This window comes from Nesoenas mayeri (genome assembly GCF_963082525.1).
Source record: "Nesoenas mayeri genome assembly, chromosome: 5".
NCBI classification, from domain to species: domain Eukaryota; kingdom Metazoa; phylum Chordata; class Aves; order Columbiformes; family Columbidae; genus Nesoenas; species Nesoenas mayeri.
Window position 1 is genome coordinate 69,019,847 of NC_137548.1, and position 15,052 is coordinate 69,034,898.

The 15,052-nt window shown below is 60.5% G+C and overlaps 2 protein-coding genes across 2 annotated transcripts; one reads left to right on the forward strand and one right to left on the reverse strand.

Annotated features, from left to right (window-relative positions):
- Positions 1-423: 423 nt before the first annotated feature.
- PSMD13 (proteasome 26S subunit, non-ATPase 13) lies at positions 424-8,365 on the reverse strand. Its single transcript, XM_080346012.1, has 13 exons — positions 8,034-8,365; positions 7,123-7,201; positions 6,690-6,724; positions 6,556-6,611; positions 6,144-6,187; positions 5,812-5,898; positions 4,939-5,110; positions 4,469-4,548; positions 4,266-4,391; positions 3,778-3,840; positions 2,807-2,887; positions 1,676-1,792; positions 424-1,010 (listed from the first exon to the last, which is right to left on the reverse strand). Exons 1-13 carry the CDS (start codon positions 8,261-8,263, stop codon positions 915-917), a joined length of 1,266 nt encoding a protein of 421 aa, XP_080202138.1. The 5' UTR covers positions 8,264-8,365; the 3' UTR covers positions 424-914.
- Positions 8,366-9,323: 958 nt separating this feature from the next.
- Positions 9,324-12,751, forward strand: SIRT3 (sirtuin 3). The gene is made up of 6 exons (XM_080346156.1): positions 9,324-9,500; positions 10,047-10,279; positions 10,420-10,520; positions 10,683-10,844; positions 11,214-11,423; positions 12,150-12,751. The coding sequence occupies exons 1-6, from the start codon at positions 9,454-9,456 to the stop codon at positions 12,168-12,170; spliced, it is 774 nt and encodes a 257-aa protein (XP_080202282.1). The 5' UTR covers positions 9,324-9,453; the 3' UTR covers positions 12,171-12,751.
- Positions 12,752-15,052: the final 2,301 nt, after the last annotated feature.

Sequence of the window (15,052 nt, forward strand, 5' to 3'; positions counted from 1 at the left end):
TTTCAAGTTCCCCGTGTGTGCAATTACATTCCATTCCTAGAAAGGCAGCAGCAATGGGGCAAAACAATGACATGACAGAAAGGTTATAAAGTAGCCATTAAGAGGCAAAAGCAGAACCAAAACTCATTGTCTCAGGCCTGACGCGGGCCCTTCCAGTCAGTAACGCTCACCCACTCAGCGTGAGAAACGGAATCGGGACTACGGCTTCCCATAAACAACAGGAACTTGACAATGAAGTACAGACCGAGATACTACATGCTAAATAAATTGCACGCTAATCCTTTTGGTGATTAACAGTGTTCAAACCTGTTGTTCTTGGACAGAGGGTTCTTGCAACAAGAAGCTTAATAGCAAACGTGTTTTGAAATGGATCAGAGGCTCAGGCGCAAACGCTGAAGAGACAGACACCGAACTACAGAAACGGAAGGCAGAGAAGTTTATTCCAGCAAAGCTGCTGCACTTCACTGGAGCACAAAGTGTTTGTACAGCCACCCCCAGGGGTACAAAACACACCCACGGCCACGCTGGCAACCCTGTGGTGGGGAAACGCTCCGCTGCGGAGCGCCCGGGGAGGAGACGGGGGATGTTTCGGTGACGCTGCTGCAGGGCGGGGGTCCCCGGGGAAGGTTGAGCCCTGGTAACACCCCCCAAGTCAGGCACCGCTCCAGAACGTTCCGCAGAGGATCTGCTGCTGCCCCTTCCCCAGCAAAGAGCCCCCACACCTGGATCCCCCGCAGCAGCCAGGTGACAAGGTGACAACCCAGCCCCTGCAGATGCAGCTCCAGGGTCGGTGCCACCCACACGGGACATGGGGACTCCCAGCACCAAAGGGTTACGCAGCAAAAGGCCACTTACAGCCGGCAGCGCGTCGCCGGCCGCTCTGCCCCGCGAGCGCGGCGGTCGGGCAGCCCGGCCTACGTCAGGATGTCGTGCGCCTGGTGCTCCACCAGCATCTCCATGCTGCGCACGTCCGTGCACCAGAACTCCAGCCGGTCCTTCATGCCCTTGATCTGCGAGGGAAACACCGACACTCTTAGAGGAGAGACATCCGAGATCCCCACAGCTGCCCAAAGCCCCACACCCCCTAGAGATGCTGCTTCACCAGGAAAATGGCAACATTCAATTTTAAACTGAAATGCACAAACGGGATTGCTTGAGGCTAGTGTTCCACGTACTCATGTTTCTTTTGAATGGTAAGGGCTCCCCATACAGTCTCCTAAACTGTTTGTGACGAGGATGAAGCTGAGCAGCTCAGCGCCGTTGCCTGTCACCCTGACCTGCTCTCCCCAGGCCAATGTGCCACCTGCAACCCCCAAACTCCAACGTTTTGCCGCTGGCGTTTCGCCGTGGAGCGGCCCCGCAGGGCCCTGCGTCCCCGAACGCCCAGCCGCCGCAGCCGGGCCTCACCGCGGCGCTGAGGCTCTTGGGCACGAAGCGCCACTAACACCCCACTCCATCTCCCAACAGGTTTCTAACTACACACTGCAAAGCACACACCAAACACACCATCCACCCACGGGAAGGGCCAAAGGCAGCCGTGGAAAGGAGAACAAGGCAAGGCTTGTTCCCTGAGCCCCCCAGGAAGCACCAAGGACACCGGTTCTCTGTGACCCTTCCCTGTTCCCGTGTCAATTCCCAGGTCACCTCACACAAAACCCAGTTCACGCTGCCTCACCTGCTGTAAATCCAACACGCGCGGCTGCACCCACGTCATGTGCACCCTCTTATCAACCTCGTCGATACTGCCCTTCACCAGGCCGACCGAGAGCGCCTTCATCACCAGCAGCTCCACCTGGGAACACGGAACGTGAGGCAAGGAACAACTCAGGATCTCCCAGCTTCCCCTGAGATGAATAAAACCTTCAGTGGCACGAGCCCGGGGAAGAGCGCTCCCCGCACACCCCAAACCCACGAGCGGCTGCAGCCCCTCTCACACCCAGGCTATTCGAGGTTTTAATCCTGCATTTGGGATCAACATCTAAATATACAGATTTCCTGTATACTTAATATCTAATATAGCACATTTTCTTCCTTTTCTCCAAAACCCCAGGAAGCACAAGGTAACTGGAAAGAGTCAACACAGATTTCCCACATATAAGATGTGCCTGACCAAGACAATTGCCTTTCTAAACGAAATAACTCGCTGGGTGGTTGAAGGGAGCACCGTAGGTGCTCTGCACCTTCCTCTCAGCAGAGCTCAACAGGACTTTGCACCACATCCTGCTGACAGGCAAGTAAGCTACAGAAACCACCACGGGAGGAGCGGAAAATGATGGTAGTGGTTAGTGGTTTGAACAGGCAGCAGGTCAAGAGTAGCGCTCTTTGGGGGTTGATACTGGGTCTGATACGACTTAATTGTCTTTCCTTATCTTTAAACCGGCTGGATGACAATTGCACAGAGAACTGAGTGGGGGGAGAGGCAGACATGCTGGGCACCGGAGCTGCCACGAGGGAAGACCTGGGCAGACGCCCTGCAGCGCCGCAAGCCCGGAGCGCCGCACCGCGGACACAACCGGCGCCGCATCGCGGACACAGGTCGGACCGGCTGCGCTTACTCTGAAGATACTCCAGTACTGCCAAGCTCTCCTCCAACTGCAGACCACAACAAAGAATCTCCAAAAATGTATTTACCAGGAAACAGGAGCACCAAGCCGTTAATTCCTTCTTCACAAAGAAAAGAGTTGTCCAAGCGCACAAGAATGGGGAGGACGTTTCAACCTGGAATTCCCCTGGGAGCAGGTCTGTCCAGACGCTTTCAGAGCTCCAGAACTTGGACGTCAATTAGTTTGTCTAAACCTGAACTCACCTCGTTCACGGTGACTTTGGCACTCTTGGCGATCTCGTCAAAAGTGAGCTGTCTGTGATTGGCGGGCCGGGTGAACGTCATCTGAGTTCACATAAACAACACAGAACAATAAATGCCCAACAGTTGTTTCTTCCGACAGCGCACACAGCTCCCCTCGTACTGCCCTGCCGAGCTCCCACCTGCATTTCTCATATTTAATCAAAATACTTCAACACAAAATGCATTTACACCAGCACAGAGGAGCAGCGCCGCTCCCTCCTCCACACCTACTGCCCAGCAGATTTCCTGGGCAGCGACATAATCCCCAAACAAAGCAGCTCAACCTGTGCTGAGACACCCCGGAGAAAACCCTGTGCCTATAGACGGTAAAACTCATTCACGGTGAAACTCTAGAGGTGTGATCTACATACACATGAACACACAGCCTGGTATGTGGGTGTGCACAAACACGCATTGTGCTTCGCATGACTCAGTACTCCAGTTTTTGAAAAAGATCCAGGGCCACAGACGTTTATACACCAGGATTATTTGGTCACAAAGAGCCAAAGCCTTCAAGTGACAGGAAAGAAACTGATTGTGTTTCCAACCAGGGAAAGATTATCAGCCCTTAGGAAACCGAGATTTTAACTGTTTTGGAAATCCGTTAGATACACCAGAGCACACTTGACAAGCTGTCACTGCAGACAGCATCTCAGGGTGTAAAGCTTGCCCTTGCCTTCCCAGCTCCCCGTCTCGCCCCGAGGAGCACGCACGCCCCAAAACGGCGCAGGAGCGGCACAGCACGGGCTGCTTTCTGCAGCGTTTCCCCGTTGCACCACCCAGAGGCAGCGCTCGCAGCCAACAAGCAGCGACAGCCGTGAGTTTCTGTAGCACGACTGAACGCCGCAGCCCATGGGGAGCAGGACACATCCCAGAGCCCCCAAGGCAGCTGGAGCGGCCCCTTCGCCACCCCCACCACGTCTGGTCCTCACCTCCATGAGACACAGCAGCTGAATCTTCTGCAGCAGCAGCGCCTCGTTCGCAGCCAGGTCTGGCTGTGAGGGGATAAATACGCTCGTTGTTACTTTTGTTTTCTGGCACAGCCAGTGCCGTTAATGTCCAACACCCCCAGCTTCCTCAAGCCCCCTAGCACGCAGGGAGAAGTGCTGTTTTACACTGAAGCAGTTAATGATGGCACTATGGAAATTATGCCAGAGATTATCTCCCTGGGCAGGACCACACGACGGCTCCCCTTGGATCACAAAACATTTCTCTTTACTTCTTTCAATCAACCAGACGCAGAGGGAAGCCAAAACACAACTAACGATATGTACTGAGGTAAAATAAGCATCGCTATGCTATGATTAAAATTACACCAGTGCACCAGAGCAGGAATTCTGACGGTACGTGTCTGCAGAACCTGTGCGCTATGCAAATGCTGCGCCCAGGCCTCAGGCAGCGCCGCGACCCCTCCGCTCACCTGCTGACCCCAGGCCGACTTCAGCGCCTGGAACGTCTCGACGTTGCCGCTGTTGAAGGCGTACAGGGTGTCGATGAGCCACTGTCGGTCGGTGTTCCGCAGGGACTCCAGCACGGGGTGCATGAGCTGCAGGAACCAGCGGGGCAGCGTGAGCGGGGAACGTCGGCTCCTGCTGCTCAGCGAGCAACGCAGCATCCACTTACCAGCTCCCCGAAGTTATAGACGCCTTCGCCCAGGAGCCCGGCCAGCCCCAGCGTAAACGCTCTCTCCTGTTGCTCTGAAACTGAAAGAAACCACAACAAAGAAAAAACTTCAGAACAACAAAACTAGTTGGGATGCAGCAGCAGCCCGAGCCCCATCAGCCCCTCTGGCACCTCCTCTCTGCGATGTGTTTAACCCCGGCCCTTCTCACCCTTGCCCAAGCCTCCAGTTCAGCAGAACCGCAGCAGCCCCACAAAGGGGCCACTCTCTGAACCTCTCCTGAAGATTTCCGGGCACCAGAAGAGTGTCCCTTCTGGCGGCGGCTCCTCGCTCCAGCCAGACCCTGGCCTGGCTGTGGCAGATTCAAAACCACGTTGCGGAAAACCTGTTGTCTGCCAGCACGTTTATTTAGACTGAAGGGATGAAAATCAGAATGAAAATGCGATGTTCAGTGCTTGGCAAAGGGAGTTACCTGGCAGATCTTTAACGTCGATGCAGCCCAGAAAGCGCAGAGCATCCTTGTAGTAGGAGGCGTGGTTCCCGATGGTCTGGTAGTACTTGCTGGAGAGGTCGTAGAAGCGGCTGTGAACGGAGGTGACGCCCGGGAGGTTGTTCAGCATCTCCTCCACCTCCTCGATGGTCTCCTGGTGGGTGACAGGTGAGAGTGCGGCTGGCAGCCCGCACTCCCAGCGCCAGCCTACAGCACTCCAGAGCTCACACCCCGCAGCAGCAAAGCGGTTACACCACGGGCAAAGCCACAGCACCGAAAACAAAGCAGTGGTGCTTTCCTTCTACAGAGCACTCAGGTGAAAAAAACACACCCACCCTGTAGCCATACATATACACACATGCGCTCTATATGTCCTTATACCCACCAAACCCCAGCTTGGTGCTTAAGAGACACAAAGCTGCACTGCACAAACGAACCTCACCCTAGGTTAAAGAGGGAGCTCTAAAAAAAGCCAAAAGATGCAATAAAAAAGCGCCTAGCACAAGAAACGATACATGAACTCGACTATCATTAGCAGCTCGTCAAGCAGCATAAACACCACTGAATTCCTGAGGCCCTCCGAGCTGCAAACGGGAACATATCAAGATATTCTCCCTCTCCTACGCACACCAGAATCATACAGACACTCCAGAGATGCGGCCGCAAGCACTACACGCGTGTTTTTACAGCCTACAAGATGTAAAGCAGAACTGCGGGTCTGCCTGGGAACCCCGGAGCTGCAATTTCTCCTCATTTAAACAAGCACAGATACAGGCACGGCTGCACTGGAGCAAGTGCCGAGCGACGCTGCTCCAAAACGTCTGCGTGCGGGACCCACTCGCACCGCCACCTCACCTTGGTGACCTGCAGGTCCCCGATGTTCAGCTTGAGCGCGCCGATGGCCGTTTTACACAGAATGACGGCTTCGTCGCTGCTCTTCACCTGCAGGGACAGAGAGCCGTGTCTGGAGAGCGTCACCGTCCCGGCCAGGCCGCGCTGGCTGTGTCCCACTCGTCAACGAGCTCCTGTGTTCAAACACAGAGCTGCTCGGGAGACAGGGAGCGGGTCTCCCCCAGCACGGGTTTGCACACACACACACACCCCGAGCTCCTCAGCCACACAGCATGCGCTCGTGCACCTAACCAGCCCTGCAGGCGGACTGCCAGACAGAACCGCTCCAAAAATACCTTTTCTCGAGTCTTTTCCAGGAAAGTGAGCGCCACATTGGGATCTGAAACAGAGAGAGAAAAAAAAGCAGCAATATCAGAAATTCCAATGGAACTAAACCTCCGCCTAGAAATACATCTTTTTAGTGGACTCGTGAAGACTGGAACACATTTCTTCTCTAGTGCAATGCTCAGCCTTCGAAGGCGCTGCTGTCACAGGCTGGCTCTCTGCTCACCAGCTGTTTATCCAGAGAGCCACTCAACTTGCCACTCTACGGAGCAGCAACTGTTCAAGCTTTTTGAGTTGGCACTTTCCCTTGGAATACACCGACAGACAACAGCTCCGTGACGAAGATTTGCGGTTACTACGAACTGGCCGCATTTCCCAGACAGCGGCTGCTGAAACCTGCAAGCAGCAGGTGGGGACACTTACCCGTCATCTGCCGGACCACGTGCAGGATGATCTCAACCAGGGACAGGGGGTTCACCCTGCAACACAAACCTCGTTGTTGGATCAGCCTCGCTCAGCAGCGGGCTCCCCCCAAACTCCCCAGCGAACACACTCACCGGTGCTCAAACTCGCTGATGAAGTTCTCGTACAGCTGCAGGTACAAAGATACGCACAGTCATAAACGGAGAAACCTCCCAGGCAGTGGGAAACAACCTGTGGGACATCTGAAGTGTTTGTGAACACCTGACTGTCCCTCCTACACCTGCAGCTGTGAACCCCTTGCTAGAAAAGGGAAAGAAAGATGTTCCCCCTGCACCTCTCCCCTCCTCAAACTACAGAGCCAATAAAACTAAAGAATCATTTTGAGGCTTCTGAAAAAGACACATTCAATTTTAGCAGGTGTGTAAACCCCAAAAAGCCAAATTCACATAGTTCAACCGTTCTTCAGAATTAAGTCGCAGGCTGCTTATTTTTCTACTAGTATAGAAGCACTCTCACTGATCCTCATTACAGAAAGACGAAGCGCGTGGGGACAGCGGAGCACCTCACCTTGATGAGCCCATCGCCCTGGGCGAAGCAGGGGTCCTGCACGAAGTCCAATACCTGCAGCGTCAGCTGGTGCCACAGCCTGCGGGAAACACAGGGTCGCTTGGTGAGCCCGCGTGAACTCAGGGAACCAGCGGGCCGCTGGGTGAGCTCGCACCGACCCGGGGAACCAGCGGGCCGCTCGGTGAGCTCACACCGACCCGGGGAGCCAGCGGGTCAGTCGGTGAGCTCGCACCGACCCGGGGAACCAGCGGGCCACTCGGTGAGCTCGCACCGACCCGGGGAACCAGCGGGTCAGTCGGTGAGCTCGCACCGACCCGGGGAACCAGCGGGTCAGTCGGTGAGCTCGCACCGACCCGGGGAACCAGCGGGTCAGTCGGTGAGCTCGCACCGACCCGGGGAACCAGCGGGCCACTCGGTGAGCTCGCACCGACCCGGGGAACCAGCGGGCCACTCGGTGAGCTCGCACCGACCCGGGGAACCAGCGGGCCACTCGGTGAGCTCACACCGACCCGGGGAACCAGCGGGTCAGTCGGTGAGCTCGCACCGACCCGGGGAACCAGCGGGGCCTCGGGTCCCGTCACATCCCCCGTTTCACCCCAGACCTGCTGAAGCCGGCTGTCCCTGTCCCCGCGGTGGCTCACGACAGGGCCGGCTGGGAAGGGGCACCCGGTGGCAGAGCCGCCCGCAGTCACGGACACGGCGACCCCGGGAAGCCACCGGGACACCGGACCCCACGGCCACAGCCGGGCCGTCACACGATCGTTAAGCTACGGAGCGGAGGCGGGAGCTGCCCGTTCCCCCGGGGCTCTCCAGCCCCGTCCCGCCCTGGGCCCCTCCGTGTGACGGCCCAGCGCCGCCCGGCCCGGGGCGAGGGTGCGCGGGGCCGCAGCGCCCGGGAGCGCCCCGCTCACTTCTTGTTGTAGAGCTCCTCCAGGCGGTGCCACACGGCGGGCTGCCCCGGGCCCGCGCTCTGGCTCTGCTGCAGGAACCCCGGCACGTCCTTCATGGCGGCGGCACCGGCGGCGACGGGACTCCGGCCGCTCGCGCCCGCCGGAAATGCACACTCACTTCCGGCGCCGCGCGGGGCACGCTGGGTACCGTAACGCCCCGCGGATATCGCCCCCCGCACCGCGGTAGCCATAGCAACGATACACACACACACCCCCCCGGCCCGGCCCCGCTCCGCGAACACAGCCCCCGAAAGCCCGTTCCCCGGGCCGGGGCCGGGGCCGGGCCGCCACTCCGGGCCGCTGCGGGAGGGGCGGGCGCGGCGGCGAGCGCGGCTACTCGGGGCACTGCGGTAGCGGCGCGGCCATGGAGCGGGGCGCGCGGAGCGGCGGCGGGCTGCTGGCGGCCGGTGAGCGCGGGGCGGGCCCGGGGCCGCGGGACGGGCGGGGCGGCCCGGGGGTGCCCGCGCCCCTCACCGGCCCCGCGCCCTCTCGCAGCCTGGCGGAGCGTGTGGCAGCGCGGGCACTGGCGCGGCGGCGGGAGCCTGGGGGGCCCGGCCCGGCCGGCCCGGGGCGCTGCGGACAGCGCGGGGACGCGGGGACCGGCACACAGGTACCGGCGCGCGGGCAGGGCGGCCACGTGCGGACGGGCACACGGACGGGACGGGCACACGGACGGGACAGACACACGGACTGGACAGACACACGGACTGGCACACGGAACTGGCACACGGACTGGACTGGCACACGGACTGGACTGACACACGGACTGGCACACGGACTGGACTGGCACACGGACTTGACTGGCACATGGACTGGCACACGCGGAGCTGTCTCCGGGCAGAGCCCTTGGGGGATCAGAGTGAAAAGGCCCGTGCTGACCTGGCATCGCTGTCACCCTGTTACAAACTTCTTGAAGTTCGGGACATCACAGGGTCTCCTGTAGCCCCAGCGCGGTGTAAATCACCCGCGAGACTCGCGAGTGCCAGTGCTCCTGTTCCCCAGCCCCGTGCCCACCCGTGCAGAAACCCGTCTCCAGCGCCGCACAAGAAAGCACGACGGCAAGCTCCTGCTCCCGCCGTGGGCCAGACTAACAGTTGGGCTTTCTCCCCACCAAGCACCGACACGCAGTCCTGCCCCCGAAGAGCTTTCCGCACAACTCTCAGGGTGGTTTTCCCCGCGCGGTCTCCGGCTGCGTCACTGTCCGCACGTTGTACCCGCTGTGCTCTGTGTCCCCAGCAGGACCGCGGGGACCCGACCGTTCTCCGTGGCCGCTGCCGCCAGAGCCCTGCTGGGCAGGGGCAGCGGGGCCGGGAGCCAGCAGCTCACCCTGCGCGACGTGGCGGAGCGGATCCGGCACAACGAGTGCCGGCGGGTGGTGGTGATGGCCGGCGCGGGGATCAGCACCCCCAGCGGCATCCCGGATTTCAGGTCACGCCTCATCGCTTCGTTTGTCCTTTTCCAGGGCTGGGAGGGCCAAGAGCTTCGCCTTCAATAACGCTGGTGCCCGCTTCTCCTCTCAGCCCCCGTTCTGTTCATCTGTGCCAGGCTGGAGCAGGCACAGCCACACGGCCCTGGGCAGAGCCGGGCTCAGCCGCCCCGGGCAGGCTCTCCTCCCTGCAGAGCCGGGCTCAGCCGCTCCGGGCAGGCTCTCCTCCCTGCAGAGCCGGGCTCAGCCGCCCCGGGCAGGCTCTCCTCCCTGCAGAGCCGGGCTCAGCCGCCCCAGGCAGGCTCTCCTCCCTGCAGAGCCGGGCTCAGCCGCCCCGGGCAGGCTCTCCTCCCTGCAGAACTGGGCTCAGCCGCTCCGGGCAGGCTCTCCTCCCTGCAGAGCCGGGCTCAGCCGCTCCTGCAGCGACAGACAGCACAAAGGAGGCAGAGAAGCCCGGGCCGGGCTGGCTGCTCTGTCGCAGCTCGGTCAGGCTTTGAGGTGGTGGCATCTCGCCCCGCGTTCCTCCAGCCCCGCTCTGCTCTCCACAGGTCCCCGGGGAGCGGGCTCTACAGCAACCTGCAGCAATACGACATCCCTTACCCTGAGGCCATCTTCGAACTGATGTATTTCTTTGCCAACCCGAAGCCCTTTTTCACTTTGGCCAAGGAGCTCTACCCTGGCAACTACAGACCCAACTACGCCCACTATTTCCTGAGGCTCCTGCACGACAAAGGGCTCCTGCTGCGCCTCTACACCCAGAACATCGACGGGCTGGAGAGAGGTGAGCTGGCTCTTCCCGTCTCTCAGAGACGAGGGTGAGGAGCAGAACGGGAGGCAGCGCTGGGGAATGCCCAGCGAACGCGGGGTCCGTGGTTCGGTCGCCCCCTCTGAGCTGGTCCTCTCCCCCGCGCTGCGTTCCAGCCGCGGGGATCCCTCCCGACAGGCTGGTGGAAGCCCACGGCACCTTTGCCACGGCCACGTGTACCGTGTGCCGAAGGAAGTTCCCAGGAGAGGACTTCAGGGTGAGTGCTGGCAGCTGCCGCCGACAGACAGGTTAACACCAGGAGGACAACCCGCTGCAGGCCTGTTCTTGTGCCTGGTTTTGGAGGGGTGTTGCTGTGAGGACGTGTTGCGGTTCTGGCCCTGCTGCCCTGTAACGCCAGCGCTGGGTGCTCTTGCTGCAGGGGGACGTCATGGCAGACAAGGTCCCGCACTGTCGCGTCTGCACAGGCGTCGTCAAGCCCGACATCGTGTTCTTCGGTGAGGAGCTCCCACAGCGCTTCTTCCTGCACGTGACCGACTTCCCCATGGCAGACCTGCTCTTCGTCATCGGAACGTCCCTGGAGGTCTGGGATTCGGGCAGAGCCCGCTCAGCAGGAGAGGACGGCACACGGGGCCGAGAGGGCTGGGGAGGAGAGAGGGGTTAGAGAAGGCGGAGAACTGGGGCTCTGAGGTGGCCGGATAAAAAATGGGGTGCATGTGCTGAGAGACACTCTGAAAGCCTTGGGTGGGCACCTGGGAGCGAGAGAGGAGACTGCAGCTGCCTGGGGGAAGGCCACCAGGTAACCAGGGACATCCACAGCCTGGTCACAGCCGGGCGGCGCGGCCCGCGGCGGCAGAACCGTTACACGCTGCGGTTACGGGTGGGTGCGCCGTGAACTCGCCGCGGTGCCCTCGGGGGGTGACCGCCCCCGCCCCGCGGGTTCCTCGCGCAGGTGGAGCCCTTCGCCAGCCTGGCCGGAGCCGTGCACAGCTCCGTCCCCCGCGTCCTCATCAACCGCGACCTCGTGGGGCCCTTCGCCTGGCGGCAGCGCCACAACGACATCGCGCAGCTGGGGGACGTGGTCAGCGGCGTGGAGACACTGGTGGAGCTGCTGGACTGGAAGGAGGAGATGCAGGCGCTGATGCAGAAGGAAAAAGAAAAGGTGGGAAGGGGCTCAGTGCCCCGGCTCCCCTCTGCGCCTCTGCGCCCCTGTTCCTGAGCAGTAACGAGGGGAGGCTCCAACTGCGCTGCCTGAGCCCCAGGGCGGTGCTGGGCGGCCGGACACGGAGGAGCAGCGGGCAGGAGTGAGGGACTTGCTCCCCCAGCAGTGGTGAATCGTTAACTACAGACCTGACGCTTTTCCCCACTGATCATTTATCTCCCTGTGCTGTTGTTACATCCGCAATCTTCTGAGATCTTCAGGAGTGAGAAATTGTAGGAGAGCGAGTTCTTCATTGCTTTGAGCGTAGTGCTGTGCGGGCCCAGCTCCGCCGCCTGCGCTGGGGCTTTGCTGACTCGCCGTGCTCAGCAGCCAGTTGTACTTTTAACACATACACTGCCCATGTGTGACTTCTTCAAACCAAGAGAAAATCTGGCTTCAAGATTCCGAGTTTAGCATTCAGGTTATTCTTACTTTCATCAGATTATGGGGTCAGAATGAGTAGGAATTCCTAGTCTTTCGGTAAGGTTTTAGATTTTTCACACAAGCCCTTTTGCATTTGCATAAGATCAACCAGCTCTCGATTTAATGCTTGTGCTGCTCTAAACCACCAGTGGGTGAAGCTGGTGCAAGCGTGGGAAGCCTGAAACCCAGACCCCCCGTCGCTCTGGGGGTGGGCCGAGCTGCCGGGGCTGGAGGGGTCAGACGCTCTCTGCTCTTTGTTTGCAGCTGGATGCGAAGGACAGCTAGGCCGGGCGGCTCCCTGCGGCTGGAGAGCCGCGGCACCGCACGCGGGCCGGCGTGGCAGCGCGGCAGAGCGACCGCGGCACGCAGCCGCAGCTCACCGACCGGGGCTGGCAGGGGACGGTGGTGGCCCAGTCCTGCTGAGCGGAGCCCAGTGCCCAGCGGGGAACCGGTTCTGCCCTTGGTGCTCCTGCCCGCACCGTCAGAACAGCCGATGCAGCCGCGGGACTCTGCTCCCTCCTCCTCGCCTCATTGCAGCACCCGCTGGGACTCTCCTCCTCTCGGCTCCAGCTGTCACCCACCGCACCCCGTTCCGCCGCCTCCAGCCACCGGAGCGCCACCCGGAGTGGCCAAGAGCTCGTGGGCTCATGCCCGCGGGTCAGACCAGCCAGGCAGTGCGGGTGCCAGTGGGGTCTCCCTCTTCTTGAGCCGTTCAGCCTCGCCACGGCCGCTCCGCAGGCCCTCGGCCACCGACCTCCGCTGCGGCAGACCTGCCGTGTTCATCCTGCAGACGGAGCCTGTACCGGCCGGGCGGCTGCTGTCCAGAGGGGTGTCCCGAGGGGTGTCCCCACTGCTGCTCAGGAACGCCGGCCCACGCTGCTGGAAGAGTTTCAAATCACTACAGTGTTAATTATTTCATAATAAAAAGAGTTCTAATTCTTTTGCTGCTGCCACCTGAGGGTTTTTCTGTAAACCTCACAGCTTCCCTTGAGTTTGAACACGTTCTGTCCCCAGCATCGCTCCTTTCACAGGCCTGACCGTGTACCCAGAGCTCTGCCAGGGCAGCCCCAGAGCCCCAAAACACCGTCCGGTGGCTGTTGACAGAATCGGCAGCGTTTGGACCCAAACTCCTGTGCTGTGACCTGGCTCTGGTGATGCTGGCACAGCCCCGCAAACGCTGCGAACAGTGAGTTTGGTGCACAGCATCCTGGCTGCGGCTGCCGTGGAGGGTTGGAACGAGTTCCCGCTCGGAGCAGATGTTTGTCCAAACGGTGCTTCAGGGTGTTGTTAACCTGCCCTGTTCACAACCCCACTCCTGGTCCGGCCCTGTGCCGGGTTACCGCAGCACACCCTGTCGGTTGCAAGTCACGGGTTTAAGCATGACAGAAAATGTAAATACGACAAGACCAGAAGCACTGCATTAAAAATACACGCCCCGCTTTTCCTCTTGCACGGAAATCCTCTGAGAGCTGTAACGGCTGAAAGAGATCAGAGGTTTGCGCTTTCACGTTGGGTTCCTTTGCAAATTACTTAAAAATAAAAAGAAGGGAGAGGGATGCCCTTGGCCTGCAAACCCCAGCTGCGCCCGCTGAGCCTGTGCTCGCGGGAGCGGGCCAGTTTTACACACAAATCGTGTGCCCCTGGGAGAGCCGGGAGCTTTAATCACTGCTGCTAAAAGAACTGCCGATTCCTGAAGCACCGAGCTGCGCAAACTGCAGCTGCTCAGGAAACAGCACCGACTCCAGGCGCCCCGGCAGAGCCTGCAGAGCCCGCAGCGCCGGAGCCGGAGCCCAGCGGCAGGGGCCAAGGGCGAGCGCCCGCAGAGCGGACACGGAGCGGCGCTGGGAGCAGTGCGCGCGGGGCCCGCGGTCGCGCCGGGACTGTTGGCAATGCTCAAGGGCTGTCACCTCGGCACGCTTCATCCCCTCACACGCGGTTCTGGTGCAGGGAAAGGTTCCAGCTTAGCCCCAGGAGAATGCTGCAGTTTTACCTCCCAAATAAAACTGCAAGTCCAGGGTGATGGAGCAGAACCATGAGCTAGGCAGAAAACACAGTATTTCCTTACTTGCTCGGAGCTCTCAGGTTGGAGGAACCACTGCCACGCGCCCGTTTGTCAGGTTTTCTTTATTCTAGCATCACTTTTGCATTCCTACTTGTGACAGCAAGTTGGGGAACTCTGGTACGTGAGACAAACTGGTAGATTTTCTTTAAAACCATTTTCTTTAAAAAGAAAAAACAAAGACAGGACAGCTCTAAGCCGCAGCGCAGGACGGGACCGCAGCCGGCGGCGCGGGAAGCCGGGGCAGGGGCAGCAGCGCGCAGGTGGCGGCTCTGCCTTCGGAGAGCGCCAGATGGGGAACGGCTGACACCAAGAACTGAACTCTGCGGTGGCGGGAACGCTGCACAGTGCAGGGACTGGCCACGGGCACTCCCGGCCGGCACCGCCGCGCTCCCGCCGCGGCCAACGGAGCGCGGGGCTGCCCAGCGCTGCGCCGGCCTGTCCACAGCGCACACCCGCTCCCGCACCCGCACTGGGCGTGCACAGACACCCCCGCGCTCACACCCACACTCTGGGGGTGCACAGACACCCCTGTGCTCACACCCACACGCCGTGTTCGGACCGACACGCAGCGCGGACACGCACACGTGCTGATGAAACGGGTGCACTGTGCACATAGCTGTTGGGCTCCATGACCTTAGAGGTCTTTCCAATCGGAATGACTCAAGGACTCCGTGCCGAGGCTCCCGCGGGCTCTGCTCCCCTAGAGCCGCCCTCGGGAACCGCCCGCAGCCCCTCTTGCCGTCCCACCTTCCACCCGCGTCCTTGGGGAGCGGCTCCCCCCACACGCGGCCACGCTGGCGTCAGCACACGTGAGATGCTCACGGGTTACTGATCCCCGACGGTGAGATGGAAAGATCCTCCCACCCACCCTTCTCCCCACGTACCACCTATTAAAAAATAAATCCTACTGCAAAGTCCTGGAAGCAATTTGGGGTATGAAATCTCGCGGCTGCTGGCAGGAGAGACGGCGCGGGAGCTGGGCCATGGAGAGACTGGAAGGAGCGGTGGCTGCGGGGCTGGGACAGGCAGGAGGTGTTTCTGTCCCCGGGGGGCTGGGACAGGCAGGAGGTGTTTCTGTCCTGGGGTGGCTGGGACAGGCAGGAGG

Bases quoted from the DNA above. Each gene is read 5' to 3' on its own strand.
- PSMD13 (XM_080346012.1), bottom strand. From the start codon at position 8,263: ATGGCTACCGCGGTGCGGGGGGCGATATCCGCGGGGCGTTACGGTACC. The intron at 3,841-4,265 runs GTGAGCGGAGGG...ATCCCCTCACAG, and splicing joins AGTCGGCCTGGGGTCAGCAG to CCAGACCTGGCTGCGAACGA. The intron at 1,793-2,806 runs GTGAGTTCAGGT...CCGTGTTCCCAG, and splicing joins CCAAAGTCACCGTGAACGAG to GTGGAGCTGCTGGTGATGAA.
- SIRT3 (XM_080346156.1), top strand. From the start codon at position 9,454: ATGGCCGGCGCGGGGATCAGCACCCCCAGCGGCATCCCGGATTTCAG. The intron at 10,280-10,419 runs GTGAGCTGGCTC...GCTGCGTTCCAG, and splicing joins CATCGACGGGCTGGAGAGAG to CCGCGGGGATCCCTCCCGAC. The intron at 11,424-12,149 runs GTGGGAAGGGGC...CTTTGTTTGCAG, and splicing joins TGCAGAAGGAAAAAGAAAAG to CTGGATGCGAAGGACAGCTA.